The 27,953-nt window shown below is 40.4% G+C and overlaps 2 protein-coding genes across 5 annotated transcripts in view; one reads left to right on the forward strand and one right to left on the reverse strand.

The window, feature by feature from the left end:
• The first annotated feature begins 323 nt into the window (after window positions 1-323).
• Window positions 324-2,955, forward strand: LOC146650498 (sterile alpha motif domain-containing protein 3-like). Its single transcript, XM_085383727.1, has 6 exons — window positions 324-417; window positions 765-783; window positions 1,194-1,278; window positions 1,369-1,533; window positions 1,824-2,030; window positions 2,263-2,955. The coding sequence occupies exons 1-6, from the start codon at window positions 324-326 to the stop codon at window positions 2,563-2,565; spliced, it is 873 nt and encodes a 290-aa protein (XP_085239853.1). The 3' UTR covers window positions 2,566-2,955.
• A 21,128-nt stretch (window positions 2,956-24,083) lies between these two features.
• Window positions 24,084-27,953, reverse strand: part of sema5ba (sema domain, seven thrombospondin repeats (type 1 and type 1-like), transmembrane domain (TM) and short cytoplasmic domain, (semaphorin) 5Ba) — a 204,153-nt gene continuing 200,283 nt past the window's right edge. For 3 of the 4 annotated variants that reach the window (XM_085385175.1, XM_085385174.1, XM_085385176.1), the window contains one exon: window positions 24,084-26,791. In XM_085385175.1, coding sequence (XP_085241301.1) covers window positions 26,615-26,791 — 177 coding nt within the window. In that variant the 3' untranslated portion in view covers window positions 24,084-26,614. The remainder of the gene's footprint in view (window positions 26,792-27,953) is intronic. The other variant, XR_014907958.1, reaches the window with a different exon arrangement.

Consider the following 27,953-nt stretch of genomic DNA (forward strand, 5'->3'; position numbering starts at 1 on the left):
GTTTGGACTTTACTTTTTTGCTTTAACTACATCCTAGAATTGTTCATTAATTGTGAGGTTTTTATGGAATTTGCAACATCAAGTTAAACCGAGGTTCTTTGGAAGTTAAAATGTCAAGCAGATTTTTATGTTACGGTGACTACATTTTGTAAGTTACAAATATAGTTCGCCAAGACAGCATAACGGTTTCTAAACAACTGCGCATTAATACCACAATGTTGTATTTTCATGTGTCAAGTTCGCAACGCGCATTAATCCCAAAGGCCGAAAAGGCAGCAGTGATGAGTGCTCCGCCTCCGAGCTGACTAGCGTTGACACAGAAAATGACTCTCAGGGGGTTATCCACGGAGGAGCTCCTTAAAAGGTTGATGGAAGAAGGCATTGATGTGTCAGACGACGAGGCGCAAAGATTTAGAGGTAAGTCGGGTGTGATTTTGTGTTTTTATAAAAATTACAACGTGTAATTTTACAGTAGAGTTAGCAAAAGTCCGAAGAGCTAGATTTAACATGGGCGAAAGCTAGCAGTTAGCTAAGTTTTAAACAAAGAAAGGTACAAATGTGGACTATTTAGACTGTTGGTGGAATGTTCAACGTCTGTCTGCCCGCCGTATTCGAGTGTTTTATCAATAAATAGTGTCGAACCGTGTACAAAAATGTAAAAAAAATCAATAATTTCTCAAAACATGCTAGTATGTAAATATAGCTATTAACAAAATCGTTTTCTAAGCAAAATTTATCCCATCTAACTTGTTTCCCGCTCAAAGGGATTTTAAACAATGGAAGGTACACATTTGTACCATTCCACCTACTTAGTGGGATTTTCGAATATGAGAGCTGTAAGCTCTGTGCAGGGACACGTACACTTACTTACATTTTTATATTACCAGTTAATTTATATTAACAATTAATCAAGAGAATTAATTGTAACTTCCTTTTGGGGAATATAGACAGATTCACAATGATAGCTTATTGTTATTATTATGTTATTAAGTTTGGGAGAGGTGTGGCTGTTTGTCCACGCCCATTTTAAAAAAATTTAAATCAACTTTAGCTACATTGATTTGACATTGGTCTACAACATACTATTTACGGTAATAACAATATGATTAGAAGAATTGAAGAACAGAAAAGCCCCCAGGAAAGGATAAGAGTAATCAGTGCACTGTGGGTTGTCTTTCTTATGTTTGAAACAGGTACCCAACCCACTCAGACTACATCCAGGTCATCAAAGCCCTGATTGTGAAGTATCCTTTAAGAGATGTACACGGAAATGGTTATGTGAGTACCTCTCCTTTTTTGTTTCTTTTATAGATTATATTAATATAAAGTAAGCATAATTAACTACTTATATACATTTGAAACAACTAGGACACCTGGCACAGCCAACTCAAGAGAAAGTTCAAAGCAGAACGGGCTCCCCTAATCAGCAACGAAGAAGTGAACCGGGTTAAAGAAAAGTTTGGACGCACGCAGAAACATCGGACCACAGAGGAATCCAGCAGCTCCTGTCTGAAGAGACTGAAGCCCTCTCTCGTAAGTCCTCACACCCTCAGCCTTTAAGAGCTAAGGTAACATATGTAGTCTTATTATGTTCACTGTAAAGCTAAAAGTAAACATTAATTGAAAGAAACATGTTAACAGATAACATTAACATAGAAAAAGGAACTTCACAGTTGATTTAACAAAAGTCAGCTCAACTTGCAATTCCTATTCAACATTTTTGCATTTTTTTCAAAGCATTTGGTGTACAAATTACTGCATTTCGAGTAACATTAACTTATCAGATTTTACTTATGATAATACTGATATCTGTTTTGACAAAGGATTCGTGCTTTGTGGGGGAAGATGCAGCCTCCGTTGATGCTCATATCAAGGTGCTAAATGATCAGCACAAGAAGCTACATCCTGACACAGCACTGGTGAAAGACCGCATGACAAAAACCTTTGCATGGAGACGTCGAGAGGTAGCTGAAGGAATGTGTACTGTGGACCTATTAAAGAGATATCCATTCCTGGGGACATCTGCAGGGGTAAGAATTGTTAAGATGATTGGGGAAACAGCTAATGATTTTTTGTTTCTAAATCTGATTATTATTTTCTGTACTAACTGATTAATCAATCTGTTCATTATCTTTAGAATTTTTGTTCACGGGTTAAAGCACTTTACATTTATCTCCAGTCTGTGTCTTTAAACATGTCAAAAATTTAAATCCTCAATGTAAAATGTCATTCTTTTGTCTATTCTGCTCTTTTCATTTCCAGTTGTGTTATGAGGTTGATTTAATGCATCCCTGCCAAGACAACATCTGTCGCCGCTTTAGCGAAAACTTCACTGCTGTTCTTCAAAATGTTCTTCAAATGACCAAGGATTTGCCACTGAAGAAGGTCTCGCTGGATGAGGCCTACATCTCAGCATTCTCCACCTTCTTCATGTTCAACATGACCTACCCTGCATACTTCAAGAAAACACTTGTCTTTCTTCAGAACTGCATTGTCAACATAGGAGACCAGGGAGACAAACCCCTGCCAGTAAGTGTCACCAGGGTACTTAACCAACTCTATTAAATATGCCCCCACTCCACAAATGTTCAAAATGTTCAAAAAGGGCATTTACTCTGAGGAAGTTGATTATACATGTTGGGTTAGTACACGCACATGAGCCTCATTTCAGCATCACTTGTGGAATAAATGACTGCCAGGCAGCTTTTTCCAAGTATCACTCTTTTCGACGCCATGTGTATCGCAAACACAAACCCTCTGTTTTGAATAGCCTTGAGGTAGTTGAAGATGGATTTGAAAACCATGCACACAAAGAGGTTGAAGACCCACACACACACAGTTCAGACGAGACGCACACAGTTCAGCAGCCCACACCACCTAGTATGGACAGTTTGCTTGATAATTTAGGAGATCATTTATTTAGCTTTATTCTCAAATGTACTGAAAAAAATAACCTTCCACACTCTGTTCAGCAAGACATCGTTGATGATCTTAGTTTTCTTTTGTGTTTTTTTAAAGAAAACTACGACTCGTTTATTCGTTATCATTTGGATAAACATGGTTTCCGCCTCAGTGATTGTCCAGAACTTGAGCAGGTTTTGTCTACTTCAGATTTTTTCCAGAAAGCATGTGATTCAATTCGTTCACCATTTATGATAAAAGAACACTGCAAATCAAAAATGAACATGACAGAACCTATCAGTTACACAGTAAGAGACCATTCTGGTGTGAAAATTGGTAGTTATTCGTATGTTCCAATCCTACAGGTATTAAACAAATACTGTCAGGTGGAGGATGTGTGGGAACAAATTGTTCTGGATAACCACAGAAATCAAGATGATGATGTTTTGACTGATTACAAAGATGGCATGTATTTTAAAGACCACTCATTTTTCAAAGACCATCCTCAAGCTCTAAGACTTCATTTTTATGAAGATGAATTTGAAATTGTGAACCCCCTTGGTGCAAAACGAATTAAATACAAAATCTGTGCATTTTATTATACTATAGGAAACATAAGTGGAAAACATCGCTCAAAGTTGAGTCACATTCATTTAGCCTTACTGGTTCGCCATTCACATTTAAAAGAGTGTGGGCTTGAAACTATACTTCAGCCCTTGATAACTGACTTGAAGATGCTGTCCACAGAGGGTTTCACTATCTGTGTCGATGAAGTAGAGCACACAGTTCATGCTGCTCTTGCTACCATTTCATGCGACAACCTTTCTGCTCATATGATTGGGCGTTTCTCAATGTCTTTCAATACAGGCAGAATATGCCGATTTTGTATGGCCTCGCACTCGGAGATACAACAGCACTTTTGTGAGGACCATTTTGTTATTAGAACAACCAAAGTACATGAGTACCACATAAACTGTGTGGAAAACAACCCAGAGAGTGCTGCTTTGTACGGTGTGTATGGTAACTGTACATTTGATGCACTGCCTTATTTTGATGTGACCCAGTCTCTTCCCCCAGATGTAATGCACGACTTGCTGGAGGGGGTTATTCCTTTGGTAATGAACTTGGTTATTTGTAAAGCTCACAGGGAAAAGCACATCACCATATATGAAATCAATGATGAGCTGAAAAATGTGAAGTTTGGGAGGAATGACAAGCCGAACAGACCAGTGCCACTGACGGAAAAGATGCTTCGAAATTCTAACATAGTTGGATCAGCCAGTCAAAAATGGTGCCTTTTCAGGCTCTTGCCTTTTTTAATGGCTCCCCATGTTCCACCTGGCACTCCATATTGGCATGTGTTCTTATTATGTTCAGAAATCGTAGATCGTGTAATGGCTACAAATGTGAGAAAAGATGAGCTTGCTCATTTAAACCTGCTTATTCAAGAATTTCTTGAAATGACTACAAAAGTCTTTGGAAATGTTTTAACACCCAAGTGTCACTACCTTATTCACTACCCAAGGCTGATTTTGATGTATGGTCCTCTTCGCCCTTTATGGTGTATGAGATATGAAAGCAAGCATCAATATTTCAAAAATATAGCGAGTAAATGCAAAAACTTTGTAAACATCACTGCAACTCTTAGCAATCGTCATCAAATGAAACAGTGCTGGGAGTTTTCTTCAGGTAGGTTGCTTGTTGACTTTGAACATTCACTCAGCACAAGTGTCAGTGTGCCATTTTCATCTCTGCCAGGTGACTTACAGAATGCTCTGGAAATGAACAAAAGTTTTACAGATGTGCATTTTCAGGATAAAGTGCTTCAGCGTGTGTCTGCTATATCTGTCAGCAGTGTCAAATATGAACTTGAGGATGTTTTTGTAGTTGGCCATGTACACACTGAAGCCATACCTATATTCTTTAAAATCAAGTATATTTTGAATGTTGATACTTGTTGGGTATTGTGTGGGAAACTGTTACTTCCTCGCACTTATGAATGTCATTTCCATGCTTACCAAGTGGCAGTTGACAATGACTGGATCCTGTTCAATCCAGGAAATGAATTAGATTTTCAAGCTCTAGACACCTATTTAGTTGATGATAGACTGTTTGTGTCCTTGAGGTATTCTGTGTGACGTGATTGCAAGAACATTTTCCACTTTGTCTATATATATGACATATATATATTCTGGCTTGATGAAGTAGAGCAAAACATTTGTGTGGACAGTTTTTTAAATACATGACATCTCTGTGATCCGTCAAAACATTGTGTTCAGGTGTTTAATGTCTTTATGTGATTGTTTACTTTTTTTTAAATGAATGTATTTTTCTTAACATGTCCTATGGCAATGTATGAATGTAATCAAGGATGTATTCCTGTGGTTGTTTAAATGCTTTGATGTGATTCTATTATCGAAAATAAATAGTTAAATAACCAAATATTTTGGACTATTGGGGGTACATTTTTGTCTCTTTAGGTACGAAATAGGTTGTCGCTGGGGGGGTACCCTCATAGGTACCCTATTGTACCCTTTTCAAGGGAACATTTCTGTACTATAGTTTGAAGGTACATTTATGTCTTAGGAAAGTACATGATTGTACTTCAGATGGTACAACTTTATAAGGTACAAAAATGTACCAAGCCTAAAGGGTACAGAAATGTCCTTCAAAAAGGAACACCCCCAGCGACAAGCATTTGTACCCTTTTTGGTACACTTTGGTACCCCTATTTCTGAGAGTGTAATGTGTTTTTCTAAGTTTAGGCCTGCGTCCAGAAACAAAAGAAAAACAACGAACAATCGGGAGTGACCAGTTACCAAAGTAATGATTTTAAAATTTGAGAATTAAATTCAGCTTATGTATATTAGTGTATTGGACCCACTTTTCCCAGCATGACAAAAACAACTTTCAGAATTGTACATTTTAATACTGCGGTTTAAATATACTGACAAGGACAGACTATTTGACCGTTACAGTTTTCTGTGGTTAACAGTGAGCAGCTTTATTTGTCCTATCCTGCAGCTAAATATCACTGTGTACAATTAAAGGTTTAAATAAAAGAACTAATTTCTAACATCTTTTTCTGTTGTGTAATTCCATGACTGCTGCTGTCTATGATTTCATATTGTGTCATCAACACGATCCTCATTGTGAATCACAAAATGCATTTGAAAGGAAACTTGCTGATACTCACCCAGTGCCGAGACCCACCTCACCTTGCTCAAGGACACAGCTGAGCCTTGCCAAGGCTTGACCACTCGCCAGAGAGTCACAGATGGCAGAAATTCGATAATGAGTCGATGACTTGGAGGCCTTCGGAAAAAGAAGCTTCCTACAATCCTAGGGTTTCCCTGAATACGCACAGGGTAGAAATGCTGCAGTGTTTCTGGAGATCTTGAGAGCTTATTTTCAGGGAGGAATTACTGGAAGTGCACAATGCGTTCTTTCTACAGATGTTTCAGCATTAAGCAAGGACAAAAGTGTTTTTTGATTATAGCCGTGTGGCTGAGATAACAGGGGAATGCCACTAAACTCACTCTTTGTTTGTCTGGCCATTCTCAGGATTTTTACTCACTCTTTGTCTTTCTTAAGGTTTACGATTCATTGCGTTTGGATTATTGAAAGCTTGAACATCCAGGTTATTTTTATATATTTTTTGTTTCGGTGGACTGGTTTTTTTTCACAGCCACAGAGTGTTTTTGAACTCAGTATAATGATGTTTTTGATGTTTGATTCAAAAACATCTGGTCTCTGTTTTCTGATTGATTTTAAAATGAGCATTTTTCTGTTTTTGGCTCTGGTGTGGTCAGATAATGACTGGTTATGTACCCATGGCATATTGGCATGTTGTCCTGTTGAAGATTTACAGAGTGAACAGTTTGCATAAAGACCACCTTGAAAATTAGGCGGCGTGTCTTGTTGGGAATTGAAGCAACCCCCTTACTTTTGCATCTGATGGTGGGCAATGGTGTGATTTCATAAAGATTGATTCTCTCTCTCTTTTAGTTAAAAGAAAAGAAAAAAGTAAAATTCCTTTTGCAAACAACTGGTCACAAAGCTTTGTGCCAAGCGAGTCTCATAGCACTCCATGACATGGTCACGATCTGTGACCGAAAGAACGAGATTGCGGATACAGGCGGCAGAAATGAGCTTCCTCCGAAGGGTGGCTGGCCTCTCCCTTAGAGATAGGGTGAGAAGTTCGGCCATCTGGGAGGGGCTCAGAGTAGAGCCGCTGCTCCTCCACATCGAAAGGAGCCAGCTGAGGTGGTTCGGGCATCTGACAAGGATGCCTCCTGGGTGCCTCCTGGGTGAGGTGTTCCAGGCATGTCCCACCGGGAGGAGGCCCCGGGGCAGACCCAGGACACGCTGGAGAGATTATACCTCTCGGCTGGCCTGGGAACGCCTTGGTGTTCCCCCGGACAAGCTGGAGGAGGTGGCTGGAGAGAGGGAGGTCTGGGCTTCTCTGCTTGGGCTGCTGCCTCTGCGACCCAGCCCTGGATAAGCAGAAGAAAATGGATGGATGGATGATTTGCCATAAAAAAACACAAAAACAAAAAGGAGTTAAAATTGGTAAAAGTACCAAAAAGCACCAAAAAGGCTGGTTAAACAATTTTAAAAAAAAATCCAATAATTATTGAATAAATAGAAACTTAATATGAACAAGTTTTATTAGTATTACCGGTGCTGATGGGTGATGACAGAACCATCTTATCTCTGTGGTCGAGTAACATCCCTTTCAAAAAATTCACTGCTCTGCTTGTGTGCATGCTGCTTCTCATTCTAGCTTTCCACTGTTTTCTCATCTACTTTTAGCTCTTTTTATGTGTACATGACTCAAAATGTTAACTCACTCTGTGACAGAGTGACATATGTACATCTGTCCATCTCATTCCAGTGATTGCCAGTGAACAACTAAATTGCAGCTTGTGGCAGTGAAATAATGCTGCAAGGTGGTAATTCAGTTAAACACAGCTGTTGCATTTCTGACGTGAGGTGAGAAGTAACTGAAGTGTTGTGTTTTGTGTCAGTAAGTCAGTGGCTAAAACACCAACACTGTCAGACTAGATTGGACTCACTCGAAGATTTGATTGGGTTCTTCAACGGACCGCGCTTCGGTGCGGTCTCCTTCCCTGCCTCCTTTATACTCCTAGTACAGTCCATTCCCCCTCAGTTCCTCCTAGGCAGGCTTTGCTCATACCACACTTCAACACAGAAGAACTGGCCAGTGGATTAATGCTAAGCTGGTAATTCCTATCAAACAATTACCTTGTTTTCCCCATGGAGAGTGGATGCAGAGCCGCCGGCGGTAGCGACAAAACTCTCGGTCCCGGCAGACGATAACAGTGTTTTCTGGCTGAAACTTCAGACGTTGTGGGATCTGCCCATCCTAGGCCGTCTGCCGGATGTCTCCTGGGATACTGCAAAACACACATCAAACACAACCGGCTGTTCGCTTGGTAAATACAAAACAGAATAAATATTAGATGGTCACATGACGCAGCTGTAGTGATTTGTTGAAAGTGCTTGTAGTGTTTGAGGTGGCCACTACAGTGGCCTGCAAAAATTTATCACAACCACTGTGGCAGTATACCTTATGGTGTCATTAATAATAATAATTGAATACATAATATATTAATGCTTAGAAATCCACCAGAACTCCCACCCCTCCCCCTTTTTAAGGAGTTACTGCATTTAAATTGGGAATCAACGTTTAAGGGTCTTTCCGTCTTTACTTCCTTCCAGAATGGAAGTGGTTGAATGAGACCCTAGAACTGAAATGACTGCCACAAACTGCCCTCCAAAAATTGCTAATAGTATTGAATGTTGGCATACTGGTTGGGAAGACTCCCCCAGCTCTTTTGCACCTCAAGCACTCAAGAGCCACCAATGGGTCAAAGTTAAGAGTCGGTTACTCAAATAACCACAAGTTTAAAAATGAAGTCTAATTCCTTGATTCTTGCTGATGATGTCATTTTTCTGTCCACTAGTGGATTTTATATTAAAGTTTTTTAAACTTTTGGGGACATTTAAAAAAAAATATTGACACAAATTGCCACAGATGATCTTCAAACTGGTAGCAAGATCCAGAGCAGAGGAATCTGACAGGCTCTACCTCACATTTTACTGTAAAGACTCGGTGAACTGCCACTAAGCCTGCACTCTATGAGCTATGAGGGCGCTGGTGCTATGATGTATCTGAGCTTGGTCAAGTGGAGCAATTTTCATTTTGTATTTTTCAGGAAACCACTGAAAGAAGGTAATATTTTAGGAGTACGACGCATCTTTCTTCTTCTTGCTTTTACTTATGATGCAGCATTTTGGATCAACTAACAGCTTTTCAGGGACTTTCTAGGACAGTCTCTTATCAAGGAATTGTAGTAGCCCAGCCTGTAGGTAGAAGCACTTACAGGTGTGTTGGCAATATTGTGTTGGTTAATAAAAGGAGTCCTGGAGTGTTGTTCTGTGTGTGAGACAATATATCATGGTCAAAGCTAACTCCACACTGCCTCACAGTAGCTCTGCAGGACCAAGGTAATAACATCCAGAGCAGCATCTTCAGGGTACGATGGACTGACTCACAAATATAAGCTTGTATTTATGTTGTGTTATGTGTGCTCGGTGTAACATGGGAAATTGGTTGGCATTGCTGGCATGTTTGCAATGTTCAGGTGCCACAGTTGTCTATACAGAAAAATTGATCAAATCCACAAACACACACACACACACACACACACACACACACACACACACACACACACACACACACACACACACATTGAACATTATATAACAACCTATTAACTATGTGAAAGCTGTGCATTTGAGCATTGCTACAACAGCTGCAGCTGTCTCAGTTTGCAAGTCATAACAGCAATATTTCAGGATATGAACACCGTGATGGAATATTAATACGAAGGTAAGAAATAAAACTCTGTCACCTTGAGTTATGTCTACGCATCAGACTGTCTGTCTTCGATGTGCTGTAAACACGATTGTCTGACTCAAGCGCAAAATAATTTCAGAACTTATTTTTCCTTCGCCCAGAAGTCCCAGTGAAACTTTCTAACAACATAACAAATGAATACATTCGTTGTTTTTTTTAAATACCCACATGAATGACTAACACTTGTATATTCACTCACTTTGAGCTATTTCCTCGTCTTATATTAACACATTTGTAAACAACAGCCTTCAGGTACCAAATCATTCCGATAATAAATGTCTCTCTAAGCGCTCCTTTGTTGAAGATGACGACTCATTTTTCACGTGCTGCTTTCTCCTCATTAATATCGGTGATCATCACAGAGGCGAAGCTGCTGTTTTCCTTCTCTTGAGTGTTATTGTCATTTCTCAGTGTCGTAGCATCTCCCCTCGCTGACTCCTTTACCATCTTATCTAAGCGGCCTCCTCCAGCCCACGGCCTCCTCCTGGCCGCCTTCCATGATGCCGATCACTGGATCTGTCTGTCAGCAGAATACAGACTGATTAATGCTTTCACTGCGACCATTAATAAAACTACAGAGAGGTTGCTCAAATTGAGAGGTACAGCTCGGGCTGAACCAAATGAGGACATGCAGAGGGAAATGTGGAATTATTTGTGTGTGTTTAGAGTTTGAAAAGTGGTCTCTCTCTCTCTCTCAGTTGACAATCAATGATGTAGCTTGCTTCAGTGGAAAATGCAAACAGTACTCTCGGTTATTTATGTTAGAGGTGGAGACTGGTGTGCAGCCACAATAATTCAGATTATATTTAATGCCCTTACCTGACTTGTGTGACAGTTGCTGTTCTTGTGCTTTGATCTTGATTTTCTGCACAGCAACAGAATCATTGTGGTGTGGTGATAAAGTGCCGGTGTCTAGGCCAGTGGCACCCGCAGTGATCCACAGGCACTCTGCTGGACACACCCTGACTACTCCACTGGTTTGTCTCATCCATCTCTCCTCCTCTCATAAAGCAACAGATTCCAACACTGCAATCGTTTCTTCTGGGAGTCAAGAGAAGAGGATGCACTTCTGTGAAGCATTTCTGACTCATAGTGTGGCTCTACTGCTCTGGTGTGTAGTAGGCTACACACAGTTTCGGGTGGGTTTGCATCTTGGTGAAAAGTAGGCTACTAAGTGATAAAACTGGTGTTAATTCTACTTGCAGATTTTTTGTCTCCTGTGAAATGTCACAGTGTGGCTGTGTACTGCATTACTTGCATTTAACTCTCTTTGAGTCCTGGGCTGACTGCACTCAGACACTTAACCAAATTATAAAAAATAGTCACTGCATTTTTACTAAATTGTGTCCAGACTACTGTTTTGAAGCCTTGAATTTGTCATTGCTTTCTGAAGAGTAGACTTTGAGAGTTTTTAACTCTTTAACAGTTGTGCTAACTAGCTCAGTTAGCAAGGAATGTACTTTATTGTGTTATGAGACGGGATGCAAATTTGGTTAGCAAAACACAGATTTAAAAAAGAAGAACTTACTGGAGGAATCTGGCTTATTACAGCAAACAAATACTGAATCAGACAAAAAGAAGTGTGCGGTATTAGCTTTACAGTGAACTTAGGCTTCCCTAATGTATGCCATAGGTAAGCTGTTATTGCTGTTATCTGAAACCCTGTGTCTTAACCTGACACACATGCACCTAGAAATCTAACTACATGTAACTTTACACAGCTAGCACAAGCTGGCAGCGGTGTCTTCGACATAGGTTATGTCATCCACTTACATTCACAAATGTGTCTTTCATCAAAGAGGGGTTTCACCTGTCTAGCGTGGAATTTATGGTTTAGCAGAGGTAGCAGATTCACAGTCCACTGGCATAGTGGACTATAAATAGACATAATAATAAAAGATTATGGGAAATCCTGAACAGTGTTATAAAACGTGGGACTGGACAAAAGAACTGTCCCAAGTATTTCATTTGTAATGACCATGAAGAATACAATATGGATGTTGTGGCAAATAGTCTCAATGAATTCTTTGTAACTGCTGGACCAAATTTAGCAAGAACAATCACTCATCCTGGGAAAGCACAGGAAAAACCCGATACACTGATTGACAGAAATCCATATTCTATGTTCCTCACAGGTGTTGATGAAAATGAAGTTTTTGAAATTGTCAAAAAAATGTAAAAATCAGAAATCTTTGGATTGTAATGATATTGATATGATAGTGGTTAAAAGAGTCATTGAGGCTATTATAAAACCATTTACATACATCTGTAATTTATCATTTCAAACTGGTCGATTTCCAGACAGAATGAAAATAGCAAAAGTTATACCTCTATACAAACCTGGAAACAAACACCATTTCACAAACTACAGGCCTGTCTCTTCACTACCTCAATTCTCAAAAGTTCTTGAAAAACTGTTTAAAAACAGACTGGAAAAATTTATAGATAAACATAAACTACTCACTGAGAGTCAGTACGGATTCAGATCAAGCAGATCAACATCACCAGCACTATTAGATTCAATAGAATACATCACAAATTCCATAGACAAAAAGCAATATGTGGCTGGGTTATTCATAGACTTGACAAAGGCATTTGACACTACAGATCATGATATATTAATAGGAAAACTGGAACGTTATGGTGTCAGAGGGGTAGTTTTAGATTGGGTCCAGAGTTATTTAGGTGACAGGAAGCAGTTTGTGAAATTAAATGGTGGTTGCTCCTTATGTGTGGACATTGCTTGTTGACATTGCAAGTGTCCAAAGTATTAAAAATGGTTCTCTTTGCTGACGATACAAACATTTTCTGCTCTGGTGATGATCTGCAGAATTTACTGGAGGATATGAAATAAGTAAAGTGAAGTTCTGGCTTGATAAAAACAAATTATCATTAAATTTGAATAAATCTAAACTTATGTTATTTGGAAATAGTAGTTTAAATACAAATGCAAAGATTCAAATAAATGGCGTTGATATTGAAAGAGTCAGTGAAAATACATTTCTGGGGGTAATAACAGATGAAACACTTAACTGGAGAGCTCACGTAAGATATATTCATTCCAAAGTATCACGAAGCATTGCAATACTCAACAAGGCAAAGCAGGTATTTGGCAGAACATCACTTCATATTCTCTACTGTTCACTGGTTTCACCATACTTAAGCTATTGTGCAGAGGTCTGGGGCAACAACTATAAAACCATATTACATTCACTTTTTACTCTTCAAAAAAAAGCAATTCGAATCATCCACATTGCAGGTTACAGGAACATACAAACTCACTATTTTTGCAGTCTGAAATATTGAAAATTGATGATCTAGTGAAATTCCAAACAGCACAAATTCTATTCAAAGCAAAAAATAAAGAACTGCCAGGTAATATTCTGAGTATGTTTTTTCTGAAAGAAGGAAGTTATAATTTAAGGGGTTTTTGTAACTTCAAAACAGGGAAGGTCCGTACTACAAGAAAAGGCTTTTGTGTTTCTGTTCATGGAGTGAAACTATGGAACAAACTGAATATGGAGTTAAAGCAATGTCCAAACATAAAACTGTTCAAAAAGAGTTATAAAAATATGATCTTCTCAAACTATAAAGAAAAGGAAAATATTTAAATTAAGTGAATGTCTCTATTTAAAAAAAAAAAAAAATCATGATGTGATGTGATATTATAGTATATAGTATATCAGAAATCTGTTCACTATTTTTATTACAAATTATATCAAGGAAGCTGACTAAATATTAACTGATAATTTATGGCAAAGGGGTGGGATTAAATAAGTGTTTACTTCTTCCCACTCCCTTTCAACATGTAAATTAATCTGAACATTTTTTTGTGTGTAGTATTTTTTCTCTCTCTTATTTTCTTTTCTAAATGTACCTGTATATTGTTCACATGTTGAAATTAATTACCAATCAATCAATCAATCAATCAATCATTATGTGACCGTCCTGGCTACCTTGCAAAGAGCTCTGTTGTCAGATGGAGGCAGTGTACAAAGTATATGGTATAACCAGTGTGTGATACACTTTTACATGTTCTGTTGGTCCATCAGCTAGCCATGGAGAGGAGTGAAATCATACCCATTCCCCTGTTAGATCCAAAATGTGTGTAGCATACTGACACATTTGTGAGACAATAATTTAAGCCATGCTCCTGTTTAGTTCTCCAAAAATCCAAACTGCGCACTGCTACATGCGATTATGTATGCGTCTGCACATCTTGGTTGGTTAACTAGTAGGCTGGAATAGGGAAGGGAGCGACAGCGGAGTACACAGCGATTTTAAGTTAAACAAATACACCATGAAAAGCTTGTTGTTGTTTAACATTCGGTTTCACTTCAGTTCTTTGTATGGTATAACTTAACTCAATAGCATAAAAGAGAGTAAGAGTGGCCCAGAGATTTGTTGTACCTTATACTTTGTCCATTGCCTCTATCTGACAACAGAGCGGCTGCAACAGGACTGCCAACCGACCACAAACGCGCCTACCCTGCTGAACCATAAATGCTGGTTCGTGGGGAAATGATCTGCCAGTGGCAGCTTGGGACCACGTACCTGCAGAAAGCATCTGTTATCAAATGGGGGAAAATATATACTGGCTACTCTTGTTTGTGCTTTTGTTGATCCATTAGCAAGTTGTGGAGAAAAATGAAGTTCTGACATACAAAGTCTGTGGTTTCTATACTGTTTAAAAAAAAAAAAATCTTTCATGTTTTAATTTTTTTTTCATTCTTTTCTCATTCCTGGTGAATTTAACTGTTGGATTCAGATGATGCACAGTGTCATGCACATCATGCAATGTGCAGCTTTTGGTGACTTCTGGAGGTTGGAGAGCAGTGTACTTTATTCCTTAGACATTGATTATTTGGCATTCTGAACTAATCCTGTTTACATTAACTTCACTTTTCAAACTTGGAGTTTAGTGGGTGGTTTTAATTGAAGGTTGCTGACAAGTTTGTAAGCCTATAGCAAGAAGGACAAGATCACAAACTGTCTGCTTACTCATTCATGTGTATTTTATAAAAGACACAATCAGGTTGGATTGCTGTATGGGAGTAAAAATTGTTATGCCTGTGCACCATTATTACTATTGTCCCCGAAGAGGCTAGATAATCCTCTAAATCCTTGAAAATTACTGTCACTACATAGACTGTGCACTATAAATCCACAGTCTGATATGTCATTCAGTATATTTATGTGTTTTATTGTTGGACCAAAATTGGTATTACGGGACACAGAAAAATGAGCATTATGCCAGCCCTTCAGTCTTTGGCAACACTGATACATTTTAGCCAAATAAATTGTAGTGTTAGTTTCATTTTCTTCGCTTGTGTTGATACACAGCCTTACCCATTGATGCTCAAATAGTTTTGGTCCATATTGCTGCCATCCAGCTGTCATCCAGGAGATAGTGTTGCAATGTAGGTCCCCACATTTATGAGTTCAATTCAATTTTCAGTTCAGTTTTATTTATATAATGGCAAATCACAACAACAGCTGCCTCGAGGCACTGTATATTGTAAGGTTAAGGCCCAACAAAAATACAAAGAAAACAGAGAAAACCCATATCACATATCTTATATTTGATGGGCAGCACAGTGGCGAGGTGATAAGCACTGTTGCCTCACAGCAAGAAGGTCCTGAGTTTGATTCTACCACCTGGCCGTGGCCTTTCTTCTCCCTGTGCTTGTGTGGGTTCTCTCCACGAACTCCAGCTTCCTCCCACAGTCCAAAGACATGCAGTTAGTGGGGTTAGGTTAACTGGAAAATCTAAATTGCCCATAGATGTGAACATGAGTGTGAATGGTTGTCTATCTCTCCATGTTAGCACTTCAACAGGCTGGAGTACCCATCCAGCGTGTACCCTGCCGCTCACCATATGGTAGCTGGGACAGGCTCCAGCCCCCCTATGACCTTGACAAGGACAAGCAACAAAGAATAGATATATTTATATGATATGACCTGCTTTGGCGACAGTGGGAAGGAAAAACTCCCTTTTAACAGGAAGAAACCTCCGGCAGAACCAGGCTCAGGGGCAGCCATCTGGCATGACCGGTTGGGGGTGAGGGGAGGAAGGCAGGTCAAAGACACGCTGTGGAAAAGAGCCAGAGATTAAAAATGAATATTGATTAAATGCAGAGTGGTGTATAAACACATAGTGAGTGAAAAAAAAACAGTGCATCATGGGCAGCCCCCGCAACCTAGACCTATTGCAGCATAACTAAGCGAGGTCACCTGATCCAGCAATAACAATGTGCTTTATCAAAAAGGAAAGTTTTAAGCCTAATCTTAAAAGTAGAAAGGGTTTCTGTCTCCTGAATCCAAACTGGGAGCTGGTTAACAGAAGAGGGGCCTGAAAGCTGAAGGCTCTGCATTTCAAACTGTGAACCTTAGGCAGCTCAAGAGCAAAGCACACATGTAGGCAGCTGGGTCGGGTGTGTGGAATAAAGAAAACAGCAACAGGGTGAATGACAACAGAAATCTTCTATTTTCAGCTTTCAACTAAACTCATTTCTTTCTTTCTAACAGTAGGATAGACTTCATTCCTGCTCTCATTTTCTTTAAGGTTTTGGTTTATAGGCTACTGTCAAAACAGGACAAATCACTGCTGAAGGGACTGAAAGCCTCACAACACACCCGTTACATGGAAAGGAGCCTTTTTTTTTTTTACAGTAGTCCTTTTACATGGAGTGATAGGTTTACAGAGGTGTTACTTAGCACAATAATTATGACGTCCTAATTGACCTTTACTCATGTCAATTACTTCATCAAAACAGTTGCTCCAAAAAAGGTCTTTTAATTCTTATTTCCACTCAGTTTTTATGAGGTAAACAATGTGTTTTATCCTCACTTTCAACAAATGGCCAACCAACAGTTAAACCTTTGCAGATCACTACTCTCCTTTAAAACCATTTGAACGTTTTGTAATCTATTGTCAATGGAGATGTATGAGCTTAAGTTTGTTAGAGTTGCCCGAAAGCTTACATACCGAATAACTATGCCTTATGGACACATCATAATGTAAATATATTGTAATGCATATAGCTTTTATGTGTCATTTAGAATTATATACAGACAGCGGTGGAAATAATTATTTCACCCCTGGTGAATTTCTAAGTTTTCTCGCTTACAAGAAATGTCTTTATTTTTATGCTAGTTTCATTTTAATGGAGAGAGTGACAGAATGTCAACCATATATCCAGAACCCCCCCACACATTATATAAAAGTTAGGATCTGCATGCCATTGAGTGAGATAAGTACTTGGTGGAGAAGTCCTTGCTGCCAAACACTAAAGCAGGGGTCTCCAACTCCAGGCCTCGAGGGCCGATGTCCTGCAGGTTTTAGAGGTGTCCTTGATCCAATACAGCTGATTTCAATGGCTAAATTACTTCCTCAACCTTTCTTGAAGTTCTCCAGAGGCCTGGTGATGAACTAATCGTTTGATTCAGGTGTGTAGACCCAGGGTGAGATCTAAAGCCTGCAGGACACCGGCCCTCGAGGCCTGGAGTTCGACACCCCTGTTTTAATCTCTGTTCTTAACTGTGAGGATTGAATTCTTTGGGTCACAGCCAGGATTACTCTTCCTCCAAACATGGCAGGTCGAGTTAATGTCAAAGAGGTTGATTCTGGTGTCATCTGACCACATCACTTTCTCCCAAGCCTTCTCTGAATCTTTTAGATGATCGATGGCAAACTTAAGACGGGCTGATTCACAACTTTTCTCATGATCCTCCTGAACCCATGAGGCAAGGTTTTGCATGGAGCTCTAGACCAACGACAACCGTTGGTTATTTTATATTTCTTCCATTTTCAAATAGTCATCGCATTCTCACCAAGCTTCTCCCATTCCAGCCTTGTACAGGTCAGAATGAGTTGATTCTGTGGACAGGTACGCTTTACACATAATGGGCTGAGATTGGGAATATCTCTGAGTGACTGGTTTATTCTGTGTGCAACATGGGTACACAGCCAGTCTTTGGGAGCCACAATTCTGGCTGTGTTGTAGGGGAACAAATACATACAAATTCATTTCGTAAGTTTTATGTAATTATATTAGCTTTTTCTTTCTGGCTTTACCATAAAAATTCAGACTGTCACTTTTGTTGTCGATGAGCAAACATATTGCATGGCAGTGTGAATGTTAGATTGAAAGCACTTTGCTAGAAAAAGCAGAGAGAAAAATGTTTGTGTGAATGAGGTCTATCGTATAAAGCGATTTGAGTGCTCAAGTAGAAAAGTGCTGTATTGGAACCATTTTTTTTTTTACCATTCGAGTACATGTTCATAAAACCAGTGTGAGAGGATTTAAACCTTGTGACATGGTGTGTTATCCTGCTGGAAGCCGCCATCAGAAGATGGTACACTGTGGTCCTAAAAGGATGGACATGGTCAGTAACAAAACATCAGTATCAGGCCCTCCAAGGTTTGGAGGCCTATCTCCACCTACCACCACTTCCCCTGCCGGTGGCGGACTCCCTCGGGTGTCGGTGCGTTGGTGGTTCTTTGTGTCTGGGGGTGGGCGTCCAGGTACACACCGGCTCACTCCTTGGCGGCCGCTTATCGGGGCCTGGAGCCTGGGGCTCGCTCGGGCCCCTTCGGGGGTGGGGTGCCCCCGGCCTCTCGGCCTGGGGCTCGGTCACTCAGGCACAGCTGGCGGCCGGCGGAGCTCACGGGCGCGTCACTGCAACTCCCCCTGGCTTCTGCTCCGCGGCTGCTGAGTGAGCCCTCATCTGGGACTCTCCTCAGCTCTTACTGGAACAGTGGCGCGGCTGCCCCTCTGTTGGTCTTCCATGGTCTCTTGTGTTCTGGGGGCCTCTGGATGTCTGGAGTTTTGATCTCCTCCATACCTGCTTCACACCCTGGAGGACGGGGCTGTGGCCCCCCCACACTCCCTAGCAGATCGTTACATGGAGAAACCTTTGGAATACAAGCGCGCTGATCCACACAGGTATGCACACGGGTGTTCACTGCTCGTAGACCCAAATTACACCTTTCTTGGCTGCTACTTCGAAGCACATCTGTCCTGCGTGCTGCACAACAACATTGAATATTTAGTATTTACTGCTGTTTACACTTAGCTAGATTAATGCGATGGTGTTGTGTTTAGTATGTTGCTTTGTTTTTTTTTGTTGTCTTTTTTTGCTTGTTTTCTATTCTTCTCTCAACAGGTGATCCAGGAGATTTTTATTTTTTTTCTCCCCCCCTTTCTCACTGTCCCTCTCCCCTTCTGTTTTTCCTTTCCTTCCTCTTTCTTTCTCCCTTTCCTATCTCTCACTCATGTCTGTCCCGTCTGTAACATCTGAAAATAAAATATAATAAATAATAAAAACAAAGATCGACCAAATGGACCAATACGGCAATGCCACGATGATCCATTTGGCAAAGTAAATCCATTGGGTATCCTTGTTGGTCTTCAGACAACAATTCTGACGGCTAAAGAACCAAATGGGACAGGTGAGAGAAAAAAAACAAACAAAAAAAAACATCAGTATTTTCATGTTGGTTCCACCAAATTCTGATCAAGACTTATCAGACCCGGGACCAGTTTTCTGATTTTCTCTTGCCCAGTTTTGGTGACCCGCTTGGGAATTGTAGCCTCAGTCTCCAGTTCTTAGGTGACAGGAACAGCACCAAGTGTGGTCTTCTGCTTGGGTAGCTCATCTGCTTCATGTTTGGTATTTAGAGATGCTCTTCTGCATAGGCAAGGCAAGGCAAGTTTATTTGTATAGCACAATTCAACAACAAGGTGATTCAAAGTGCTTTACAGAGACATTAGAAACAAGAACAAATAAAAAGCATGATTTAAAATTGATTAAAACAAGCAAATAAACTAACTAATTAACAAACAAACAAACAAACAAACAAACAAACAAACAAACAAACAAAACAGTATATAAAATCAAAAAAGATCAAATCAGAACAATAGATAAAATCAGTAGTTAAATGTAAGTTTTGAAATTTAAGCTTAAAAGTGTGGATTTGGTGCTTTATTCAAATGCAGCTGAGAACAGGTGAGTCTTCAACCTGGATTTAAATAAACTGAGTGTTTCAGCTGATCTGAGGCTTTCTGGGAGTTTGTTCCAGATATAAGGAGCATAAAAGCTGAATGCAGCTTCTCCGTGTCTGGTTCTGACTCTGGGAACTGATAAAAGACCGGATCCAGATGACCTGAGGGATCTGGAAGGTTCATACTGGGTCAGGAGGTCATTGATGTATTTTGGTCCTAAACCATTCAGAGCTTTATAGACCAGCATCAGAACTTTAAAGTCTATCCTCTGACGGACAGGCAGCCAGTGTAAGGACCTCAGAGCTGGACTGATGTGGTCCACTTTCTTGGTCTTAGTGAGGACTCGAGCAGCAGAGTTCTGAATGAGCTGTAGTTGTCTGACTGATTTTTTAGGTAGACCTGTAAAGATGCTGTTACAGTAATCAAGCCTACTAAAGATGAATGCATGGACTAGTTTTTCCAGGTCCTGTTGAGACATCAGATCTTTTATCCTTGAAATATTCTTGAGGTGATAGTAAGCTGACTTTGTTATTGTCTTAATGTGTTTTTCTAAGTTTAGGTCTGCATCCATCACTACACCCAAATTTCTCGCCTGGTTTGTGGTTTTTAGATGTATAGATTGAAGTTCTCTGGTGACCTGTAATCGTTTTTCTTTGGCGCCAAAGACTATTACCTCAGTTTTGTTTTTGTTTAGCTGGAGAAAATTGTGGCACAACCAGTCATTGATTTCCTCAATGCATTTACCAAGAGCCTGTACAGGGCCTCGGTCTCCTGGTGACATTGTGATATATATTTGTGTGTCATCTGCATAGCTGTGATAGTTTATTTTGTTGTTCTTTATAATCTGTGCCAGTGGGAGCATGTAGATGTTAAACAGAAGGGGTCCCAAGATGGAACCTTGGGGAACTCCACATGTGATACTTGTCTGCTCAGATGTGAAGTTACCTATTGATACAAAGTATTTCCTGTTTTCTAAGTATGTTTTGAACCAGTTTAGTACAGTTCCTGAAAGACCTGTCCAGTTCTCCAGTCATTTGAGTAATATGTTGTGGTCAACTGTATCAAATGCTGCACTGAGATCCAGTAAAACTAAGACTGACATTTTTCCACTGTCTGTATTCAGACATATGTCATTAAACACTTTGGTCAGAGCGGTTTCAGTGCTGTGGTTCTGTCTAAAACCTGTCTGGAAGGCATCGTAGCAATTATTCTGTTTTAAGAAGTAACTGAGCTGTTGAGAAACTGCTTTTTCAATGATCTTACTTAAAAATGGGAGATTTGAGATCGGCCTGTAGTTGTTCATTTGTGTCTTGTCAAGATTGTCCTTTTTCAGTATAGGTTTGATTACAGCAGTTTTTAGTGATTCTGGAAACACACCTGATAATAAAGAAAAGTTGACGATCTGTAACAGGTCTGACTCTAAAGTCTTTGAGACCTTTTTGAAAAAACTTGTTGGCAGGACATCTAAACAGCAGGAGGAGGAGTTCAGTTGACCTAAGATGTCCTCCAGGTCTTTGCTGTTAATAGGGTCAAACTGTTTGATGGTGTTTAAACAGTTTTTCGGTGGACACAGTACATATTCTGGATCTGCTGTTGATGTACCAATTGCTTGTCTAATTTTTTGGATTTTTTCTGTGAAGAATTTGGCAAAGTCATTGCAGGCCATGGTCGAATGAAGTTCAGCTGCCACTGACACAGGAGGGTTTGTTAGCCTGTCAACTGTAGAAAATAAGACCCGAGCATTATGACTGTTTTTAGTGATGATGTCAGAGAAGTAGGACCTCCTTGCACTCCTCAGTTGTAAATTATAATTGTGAAGTTTCACTTTATAAATGTCATAATGAACCTGGAGGTTTGTTTTTCTCCATCTGCGCTCAGCTTTCCTACACTCTCTTTTTTCATTTTTCACTAGTGTGGAGTTTCTCCATGGAGACTTTTTCCTTCCAGAGATAACCTTCACCTTAATGGGAGCAATAGTGTCCATTACATTTAACATGTTAGCATTGAAGCTATTGACGAGCTCATTGACTGACCCTCTGGACAGGTCAGGTGTTAATGGGAAGACCTGGTTAAAAATTGCACTACTGTGTTCAGTTATACACCGTTTTGTGATCACTGTTGTTGATATATTTGTGTGGGCTGAGATTTTACTTTCAAAGAAAACACAGTAATGATCAGACAGGCCCACATCAGACACAGTAACCTTTGAAATGCTCAGGCCTTTGGAGATCAGTAGGTCAAGAGTGTGTCCTCTATTATGTGTGGCCTCTGTTACATGCTGAGTCAGCCCAAAGTTGCCCAGAGTGTTACTCAGGTCTTTAGTCCCTTTGTCCTGAGGGTTGTCCACATGAATGTTAAAATCCCCAGCAATAATTACACAGTCAAAATCAACACAGATCACAGACAGCAGTTCACTGAGGTCATTAAAAAAGTCTGTGCAGTATTTGGGAGGCCTGTAAACATTAAGAAACACAACTTTGGATGGGGCCTTCAGCTGTAAAGCCACATATTCAAAAGACTGAAAACTTCCAGGAGATAGCTGCTTACATTGAAATGATTCATTAAATAAGACAGCAACCCCTCCTCCTCTCCTGCTCGCCCTGACCTCACTGATAAAACTGTAGTTAGGAGGGGTCGTCTCGATGAGAACAGCTCCACTGTTACTTTGGTCCAACCAAGTTTCAGTTAAAAACATAAAATCAAGGCTGTGCTCAGTGATTAAATCATTAATTAAAAATGTTTTCCCAGCTAAAGATCTAATGTTTAATAAAGCCAACTTAAGTGTTTTAGAGGTATTACTTGTCCCCTCGTGTTTGGGAGCAGTCTGTGGCACACAAGGTATGTTTACTATGTTTAAAGATCTTTTAGAGTGCAGCTCTCTGTGTTTTGACCAGGCCACATGTCTCCTGTCACCTAAAAGTACAGAAATTTTAAAACCTTCTAGTAAACAGGGTCCCAGCTTCTCCTGGGAAAAGTCACCACTGCCATAATCCTCACAGCCCGGACCCTTCACACATCACACATCAGACTGCGGAGACAGGGCATGAAGAGGAACTAAGGGGGGCGAGGCTGGGCAATGTGACTTCGATTGCTCTGTTGAGGGTGGGGCTCGATGGCGAACCTTTGGCCGCTCTGGTGGGGGGTTTATGGGGGACAAAAAGGGATTGGGACGGGGGGTAGATCTGAGCCCAGCATTGACCCGCTCCATCATCTCCTCAGTGAATTTCAGGTGTGGGGAGGAGGGAGAAAGGGAGGGGGAGGAGGGTGATGGCCTGTCAGGGGTTTGGGGGACTGGGGAAGGTCGTGGTCCCTTGTCCTGGTCGTTGGTGTTGTTGAGAGAGTTGGAGGCAAATAGGGACCCCTCTTCTTGCCTTCGATGTCTCTCCTTTCTGAGGCTCTTCCTCAGATGCCATGGATGTCTCTCCTTTCTGAGGCTCTTCCCGGGTGGGGGCAAATGGAGCTCCTCCTCAAGGTTTCTGCTGGGCTTTGTCTGTTCTTGGAGTTCTGTTTGTTCCTCTTTATGAGATAACTCCTCGTTTATCTCAGCCTTGGCACCAAGCACGGATGGATGACGTATGGAATAAAACAAGTTGGAGGTGAACAGTTTCACCCCTGACTTGTTAAAATTAAATCCATTTGCTTTGAACAGATGCCTGCGTTCCCAAAAAATATTAAAGTTGTCGATAAAATGCACTGAGTGGTCAGCACATGCTGATATAAGCCATTTATTCAGTGTAAACAACCTTAGATGTAACAAATAGTTGCCTTCCTATCAGCTCAAAGCAGTTTGACCGTTCTCCTCTCACATCAACAGGCAGTTTGCTCAGTGACCTGCCAATCAATCACTTGATATTCTATTTTTCAGACCATATTCTGTAAACCCAAGAGAAAATCCAAGCACATCAACAGTTTCTGAAAGACTGTCTGCTGCGAACAATGCCCCTTTCAAAGCTGCTTAAATAACCTTCTTCCCTATTTTGACGCTCACTTTGAACTTCAGCAGGTCATAAATGCATTGAGTTGCTGTCCAATGGTTCTTTTCCTGTTTGGTATAATTATTATAGTCTAACTAAAGCATCATTAGGACTTTGCATCAGGTTTTCCTACTTACAGAGCAGAATCTGGAAGTTCTTGTTTCATCTTTGACTTTTTGCTTACATTTCGTATTTGATAATATGAATTTCAGCTACTGGCAAGTAAAAAAAAAACCCCCAAAAAACAAAAACCTATTAACTTTTTATGTTGGCATCAAGGTTTATTGTCCTTTGATAATGTACAATATACAAAAATATAGGGTACCAAAAATTCACAGTGTCTAAAAGGCAGTGATTACTATACATTTGTCTACATGACAGGTCTAACAGTACACCTGGTAAGTTGCATAGAAGGACACAGAGCCTCACATCGCAGGGGACAGAGCTCGAGATCGACCAGTCAGTTGAACGCCCGTCTGACCACAAGCTGAGTTTACATCAAAATGACATCTTTTTAAATTTCATATCGCCGTTATAAATGATCATTTCCAGCGTATGATACGCGGTACTCTCATTGGTGGGTTATTTTCATTCCGGGTTCATGTGACTCTGGAGATTTTGTGTTTGAGCAGCTGGGAAAGGTCACAAGTCACAAGCGGTCGGTCACGTTGTGGAGCTCTGTCCCCAAACAAACCTCATGGTTGGTGTGTACTTAGCTGCTGTACTTTTTTTCTCTTTAAACAACTATAAGGCTTTTTTTTAAACAAACAGTGTTAGCTATACAATATACAGATACATATACACAACTGTCTTCAAGGACATTAAATGGGTAGAAGGCTGTCGCTCCTATATACAGATAGAGCTCTCATCTCGTGCATGTACATTAGCTGAACTGAAAAGCATTGCTGGGTTAGCATTCATCGATCAGGCAATAATAATAAAATATAGCTGTGAGAATGCCCTTTATAAACCAAGCTTTGACTATAAATAACGTCCATTCCACCTCCGCACGGACCAGAGGTGTGATGCTTTAACTTACAATGATTAACATCTCAGACATGAAACAGGAAAAGGAAACAGTAGAATGCCTGCAACACAATGTGGAGAAGTGCACACACACGCACACACACGCACACTCATACACACGCTTTGCAGACGTCATAGTCATATGTATGAAAGCATTTACATTGTACAAAATACAGTAGGCTCTCTTTGCTCATTCAAGCACACTTACATTCAGACACGCATGCATCCCTTTTGATGTTCACTGGTAAACTTAGGCAAGCGTAATTCAGCAATTTTCTTTTCTCTTCAAGAGGGCCCAGATCGATATTTTTTGACATTCTTTGCAAAAACAATATAATTGAAATCCTTTTATTTTTTTTGTGTGTTAACATTTCATGTATCGAAGATGCAATGGTCACAAAGCCGAACAATCAAAAACAAAAGGAATGTGTTCATTCAGTGAAATGGAAATTAGAGAAACAAGAAATAATTAGTTATCTTATTTAACAAAATATTTCTTCCTATGCTACAGCTCATCTGAGCATAAAACAATTATCATCTTAGAAAAACAAACATTAAAAAAAAAAAAATGAACAAGTGACAATCTACTAGCTTATTCTACCATCATAGAAAACCCAATCCACTTGTTCAGCACACTGGCCATATTTGATATGACCACCGGGCTATTTAGCACTCAGCAGAATCGATGCATCCATTGGAGAATCAATTGGAGAATCAATCAATTCCTTTCCAGAAGTCTGTATTGTTCTTGAAAAGCAAAACAAAAAATAGAGGAAAAAAAAGTAGAAATAAAACAAATCTCGCCCCTGCCTTCTATTGCATACAGGCACCCACGGAATTCCCAAAGCTTTTACAGTTCAGAACGCTTCCAACGCTCCGTGCTTTGACTGTAGGAGTCGATATCCCTGCCCACTAAAGACAAGGGACTCGACTCATAAGCGGTATATTTCTCCTTCGACTGAGGATGATGTGAAGCGTAGTCAAACCCTAATCAACCCCAAACTTCTTATCTTTTCTGTCGTGTGAAATAGCAACAATGAAGGGCGTGGATCCCCCTCCCCCAAACAACCGAGCTGATATTGATCTCTAATTTACTCCAGCATTGACTTCATTGAGCTTTCTCTTTTTTACTGTTGTTCTCTTGCTTTGTGCTGTGTTGCAAGGACGTAGCTATACATGCTTTTTGTTCTCTGTAACTGCTTTTGCTGTCGAGGGACTCGAAGTTCATTACAAGCTGAAAATGTGGTTTGTGATGGAGAGGCATAAAACGGTGACCCAGCTCCACAGAAATGTTTCTTCTTTTTAAATTTATTGTGTTCGTGTTAGCCTCTAGAAGTGCGGATGCTCGACCGACCCGGCATCGGCACTGAAGTGCGCGGTAATAACAATCTGTCTAAAGCCGTTACTCGTCCTCGTAGAGTTTTCCACTAGTTCTCTGCATGAAGCTGAGAGTTGACACTGCGTTATCCAGTCAGGCCTTTACAACAACACAGCCCCAGCTGCTTGCACAAGTTCCTGACTATAATAGGACAGGGGCATTCCTCTCCAATCCAGATCTCCTGATGGAAAGTTCCAAAAAGACCCTTAAAAACAAACGTGAAGAGGCTAGAAAGCAAAGACAGGGGGCGATGGTGATCAGAGGAACTTGGCCAAGCTCTGAAAAACACTTCAGTTCATGTCGGTTCAGTTATGTCACCATGGCATTGGGGGGTGGCGTCCGTTTGGGGCAGCGGGGTGGAGAGCCGGATTTGGGGCGGGTCTCAGCTATTGTTAGTGTGGTTGTAGGTCCTGCACGGTGATGGGGATGAGTTGGGCTGGTAGTCAAATTTGCCGAGCGCTGTGGGATAGTAGGTGGTGGTGTAGACGTTCGTCTGCTGGAGCGGTGTTGGGTAGAAATTGGATCTTTCATCTGGCAGCAGGTTGTTTTTATTCAGTGTCTGAAATAACACAGAAGGGAAGAAAGTCGCATTAAAATCATATGCACACTATGAAACACTATGCCAGCAGACAATATTTTATAAACATTAAACAGCCAAGTAAGCCATCCCCTTTATTTACCATCTTCATGCTAAGCTAAGCCAACTGTCTTTGTCTTTAGCCTCATAATTATTATACCCACATGAGTAATCTTATCTTCTAACTTGGTGAGGAAGTGAATGTGAATATATCCTCGAGTTGTTTGGCTGCCAAAGCAATAAAAATACTTCAGCATGTTTCCAATGCAAATGAGCTTGTCAAGTATTTTTTCCAAAATAAATGTTATTTTACTGAAGTACACTCGACTCTTATGCAGCTCAATCTGCTTCGTTACAGATACAGGCATCCACTTCTGGAAAATCCCTCATACATGTAGATCTGGAAAATAACGCAACACTGGAATATATTTTCAGTCACTTTCAGACCAAGTTTTGAGGATTCAATTATAGATGGAATTCTTGAGACAGAAATAGGGTTTTTGGCGTGGACAGTTTTGTTTTGCATTCCTCAGAGGTGCAGATAATATAGAAGTTAATCTTCCCTGCAGGTAAATAAAATACCTCCAGTAGCTTTGAGGTTATTGTGTGAGCGAAAGTGTATTCATAACCAAAGCAAACCAATTTAACAAATTTAATTTGGATCTTATCAAGCATACTCAATGCTCTTAATATAGGAGATGGCGGGAATTCATTGGAGCTCTCAAATAAAAACAAGTCTAAAACCCACATTTTATTCTAATGCATTTGCTGAGTCTCTGGTAAAAGCCGACCATAAGGTCTTTCCAGGGGAAGCATTAGACTAATGTAATCCATCTGAACAGCTCTGGGGAGCAGGGCAGGAAGATAATCAGGTTAGAGTCAGTGAAATGCACAACAGTGGGCAACATAAATTGGCCTGGAGGAGAGGGAAGCCACTGCATAAACAGTGCCGTAGTGCTACATGGTGACATCGGATGCACATCCAGCAGAGTCTGGCTATCCCCTCTGGTCATTAAAGCTAATGAGTTCGGGCTCTCAACACCACGATGGCTGTCAGCAACACATCCACACAACCGCCAACAATAACAGTGAAGACAACAAGTATCGAGAGGCTGACACAATCAAAAAACACTGGGATGAGAAA

The sequence above is a fragment of the Rhamphochromis longiceps genome, linkage group LG16, assembly GCF_057381845.1.
Source record: "Rhamphochromis longiceps isolate RC_006_pf linkage group LG16, R_longiceps_female_GT1.1, whole genome shotgun sequence".
NCBI classification, from domain to species: Eukaryota; Metazoa; Chordata; class Actinopteri; order Cichliformes; family Cichlidae; genus Rhamphochromis; species Rhamphochromis longiceps.

Excerpts from the sequence above, each read along its gene's own strand:
- LOC146650498 (XM_085383727.1), top strand. The coding sequence starts at position 324 with ATGACTCTCAGGGGGTTATCCACGGAGGAGCTCCTTAAAAGGTTGATG. Across the intron at positions 1,279-1,368 it reads ATGTACACGGAAATGGTTAT|GACACCTGGCACAGCCAACT; the intron begins GTGAGTACCTCT and ends TGAAACAACTAG. Across the intron at positions 1,534-1,823 it reads AGAGACTGAAGCCCTCTCTC|GATTCGTGCTTTGTGGGGGA; the intron begins GTAAGTCCTCAC and ends GTTTTGACAAAG.